Genomic DNA, 4538 nt, shown 5'->3' on the forward strand with positions numbered 1-4538 from the left:
GATTAGTTTATAAATGATGTGTTTAAAAATGATTAGTTTATAAACTATGTTTTTATAAATGATGCGTTTATAAATGTGTTTATAAATGATGTGTTTACAAATAATGTGTTTATAAATGATGTGTTTATAAATAACGTGTTTATAAATGATGTGTTTATAAATGATGTGTTTATAAATGATTAGTTTATAAATGATGTGTTTATAAATAATGTGTTTATAAATGATTAGTTTATAAATGATGTGTTTATAAATAATGTGTTTATAAATGATGTGTTTATAAATAATGTGTTTATAAATGATTAGTTTATAAATGATGTGTTTATAAATAATGTGTTTATAAATGATTAGTTTATAAATGATGTGTTTATAAATAATGTGTTTATAAATAACGTGTTTATAAATGATGTGTTTATAAATGATTAGTTTATAAATGATTAGTTTATAAATGATGTGTTTGTAAATGATTAGTTTATAAATGATTAGTTTATAAATGATGTGTTTATAAATGATGTGTTTATAAATAATGTGTTTATAAATGATGTGTTTATAAATGATGCGTTTATAAATAATTAGTTTATAAACAATGTGTTTGTAAATGATTAGTTTATAAATGATGTGTTTATAAATGATTAGTTTATAAATGATGTGTTTGTAAATGATTAGTTTATAAATGATGTGTTTATAAATGATGTGTTTATAAATGATGCGTTTATAAATAATGTGTTTATAAATGATGTGTTTATAAATGATAATAAAGTGTTATAACACATTAATAACATGACTGGGGTCACGTCATGACATTATACCCTATAAAGACAAACGCGATATAAACAGATATAAAGACAAACCCATCGGTTTATACATCACCGGAGAACCCGAACGTTTAATAGTTACCCGTTTCTGCGGTTCGCCTGAGTGATAAAATCCTCTTTAATCCATCTCACTACACATCCTCTCCACGCCATGATCCAGCCGCCGTCCACTTCCGGGTTACCGAGGAGACCACGCCCACTTCCGCCTGCCTCGTAGTGCTGAATTTGTCACACAAAAGTTTTTTTTCCTGCTGTTATTTTAATTACAACAAAAACATGTCGTTTTAGTGTCTTATAAAATATACTTAAAAATCGTTTTAGCAAAATATCTCATTCGTAAAATAGAACATTACATATATATTATTATTGACTCTGTTAGTTCTGAAATCAACCCGTATTATGTAATGGTGTCAAATTTAATTAACTCATTCATTTATTCATTTATTCATTTCTTTGCTAGTTTCTGTTTGTCTAAAGTATTTTACATTTGCATTTACATTATGTGACAGACTCTTATCCAGAGCTGTCGCTCCACTCCATGTTACCTGATATGAGCGTCATTCCAGATAGGAAGCGAACCATTCCCAAGCTGATCCGCAAATCCTAAGACTCCTGAGGGTGGACAAGAGAGTCTTGTGGTTGACTGTAATCAAACGCTGCTGAAAGGTCAAGGAGGATAAGGACGGATGACAGTTTGGCTGATGTAGCAGCATGTAGTTTCTCAGAGACATCCAAAAGGGCCGTCTCTGTGGAATGAGCTGATTTAAAGCCAGACTGTTGGGATCTTTGTAGTTGTTCTGTGAGAGATAGACAGACAGTTGATTATAGACAATGTGTTCAAGAATTATTGAAAGAAACGAGAGAAGTGACACCGGTCTGTAGTTACTGATGTCTGATGGATCCAGAGGAGGTTTCTTTAGGATGGGAATAAATATATATACATACATACGTACATACACACTATTAATTCTTTATATTACTCCTTATGTTTATCTTCTGTTCTATGTTTATGTTCTGTAAAGCTGCTTTGAGACAATGTCCATTGTAAAAAAGTGCTATACAAATAAACTTGAATTGAATTGAATTGAATTGAATTGAATAACCCTTGCTCTCTTAAAAGTAGTTGGTACCTGACCAGATGCTATGGATCTATTGCAGGGATAGATGCAGGGAATCCAGACTGTGAGATGTAAGTGCAGTCGGTACAGAAGCGAAGGTCCTGCAGATTATCTTCTCATGGTAGAAAAAAGCAAAGTCTTCTGCGGTCAGGGAGAATGAAGCAGGTGGAGTCGGGGGGTTGAGTATAGAAGAGATGAGGTTGTGGACCTTCCGAGGGTCTTGTGCCGAAGCTTCAAGCTTTTCCTTGTAGAAGGAAGTCTTGGCAGAAGTCACATCTGAGGAGAACTTGGGAAGGAGTGTAGGGAAAGAGTCAAGATCTGCATCAAGTTGTGATTTCTTCCACTTTCTCTCGGGTGATCTTAGCTCTCTTCGATCTGAAAGCCAAGGAGCAGAACAAAAGGTCTTCTTGGGTTTAGTGAACAGAGGGCAGAGGAAGTCCATGGTTGAGGAAAGAGAGGAGAGGAAAGTATCTGTGGCTGAGTCCAAGGGTAAAAAAAGTACCAGAAGCTACAGAAGAAGGGGAGACAGAGTGGAGGTGCGGCGGGTAAGAGCGAGGGGGTGAGAGGTAGTTTTAGGTAGGATAGCAAGAGTGATGGTGAATGATACCAGGTGATGATCAGAGACGTGGAGTGGGGTAACAGTCATGTCTGTAGCTGGGGAAGGACGGGTGAAAACCAGGTCCAGGGCTTTGCCTCCTTTGTGTGTGGGGATGTAGCTGTTGAGTGTCAGGGTGAATGAGTCGAGAAGAGTCAGGAGGGAAGAAGATTGAAGCTTGTCAGAGGGGAGGTTGGAATCACCAAGCACCGTCAGAGAGTGCTATCGTAATGTCAAGCACTAAGCAGTGTGTCCCCGTGTTGTATTTTGAAAAGAGCTGGGGATAGATCTAAAAAAATGTCTCCAGATTTTCATGCAGCTTTCTAAGATTAGGATTAAATGTTGTGGCATTTTGTGTGCGTGTGTGTGCGCGTGTGTGTGTGCATGTGTGTGAGGGGTAAAAGTAGTAGTTGTACAACTGCTCTCTATTGCACTCTGATCAGACATAAATAAAAGTACATGTGGACTGAACACTGCTGACTTATCCCTGTGTGTGTGTGTGTGTGTGTGTGTATGTGTGTGTGGAGAGCTGCAGATGTACGGATAGATGCTGAGGCCGCAGGAATCAAAAATAACCTCACCACACACACACACACACACACACACACACACACACACACACACACACACACACACACACACTTACCCCTGCAGGTATTTTTATAGCACAGAGGGTCACCATGTCCTTTCAGCCATATAGGTGGTTCCTAGAGTTTTAAAGAAATCTATACATTTAATTGAAATATTTTTTTCTTCTTCTTCTTTTTCTTCTCTTATGAATGGTGCAACATTATTATTATTATTGTGCCGGACAAAACTTCGGCGCGTAACTTGTCCCGCAGCTTTTGTCCTAGACCCATGAATGACGTGTCAAATCGACCGGCTCATTGAGGAGAGGTGCTTTTATAAGCGATCCGAGTACCGGTACTTCCGGTACCGGGTCTCAAAGTGGCCTTTTTTCCCATAGACTCTGCAAGCTTTCGAACTATCTACACCAAACTCGACCAGCTCCTTTAGGGTGAGACTCTGAACAAACTTTTAAATCGGTGTCCCGACTGGCCTTTCGGTTGTGCCGCAGCCCCGCCCCCAAAATATGCAAAATCAAAAAACTTTTTACAACATGGACATGTGACATATCAAAACACTCAGAACAATGAGAGGAACTTCCTCACATGTATTTTGATGACGTCACGTGATGTCACGTGATGTCACGTGAAAATAAAAAATTAGCACAACATGTACATGTGACATATCAAAACACTCAGCACAATGAGGTGAACTCAAGAGTATCCAGATGACCTCACATGCTCGTCTCGACTAGCCTCCGGGATTTGCCACGTGCAAGCACCATTCACATTTTCTTCTGGAAATGTACGTTCTAGTTGTTATTATTATCTTATTTGATATTAACACTCTTCAGGTGGTACAGGTTTTAATGTAAATTAAATCAGTGTCCTTCTGGTGCCTTCTGATCAGAGCGCTGATGTTCGGTGGATGCCCTGCTCTAGACAGAATCACAATGTGATTTATAACCAAACCCTGATTCTTATTTGATGAATCCTGTGATAACTCGCTGGTCTTCATGATGCTGATTTTTGGGGATATTCAGGACATTTAGATGAAGTTACATTGATACACTTTCACTGCACACACATGGACTGTAACACTAGCACCAGAACTGTTTGGGTTTGGGGAAATACTTTCAGCATGTAACTTTCACAATGCTCCATTAATTCCACTGCCTTTATAATTCGTGTGTGTGTGTGTGTGTGCGTGTGTGTGTGTGTGTGTGTGCGTGTGTGTGTGTGTGTGTGTAACATCATGTGTGAGACATTTCACATTTCAGAGATATAGAGAGAGGATGGAGTGATGCTCCATTTTTTTGTTTTGGGTGACGATGGCAAACCCGTGACGTATTGACCGCGTCTGCAGCAGCACCGCTCCCGCTGTACACCCGCACACACACACGCACGCACGCGCGCAGGTAACGCAACGCACGCGCTTGCAGACAGA

The 4538-nt window shown here is 38.8% G+C and overlaps 1 protein-coding gene across 1 annotated transcript in view; it reads right to left on the reverse strand.

Annotated features, from left to right (window-relative positions):
* The window catches only part of parlb (presenilin associated, rhomboid-like b), a 5437-nt gene extending 4434 nt beyond the window's left edge, over positions 1-1003 (reverse strand). The window contains exon 1 of the mRNA XM_060887996.1: positions 895-1003. Coding sequence (XP_060743979.1) covers positions 895-965 — 71 coding nt within the window. The 5' untranslated portion in view covers positions 966-1003. The remainder of the gene's footprint in view (positions 1-894) is intronic.
* Positions 1004-4538: the final 3535 nt, after the last annotated feature.

The sequence above is a fragment of the Tachysurus vachellii genome, chromosome 15 (genome assembly GCF_030014155.1).
Source record: "Tachysurus vachellii isolate PV-2020 chromosome 15, HZAU_Pvac_v1, whole genome shotgun sequence".
Classification (NCBI taxonomy): domain Eukaryota; kingdom Metazoa; phylum Chordata; class Actinopteri; order Siluriformes; family Bagridae; genus Tachysurus; species Tachysurus vachellii.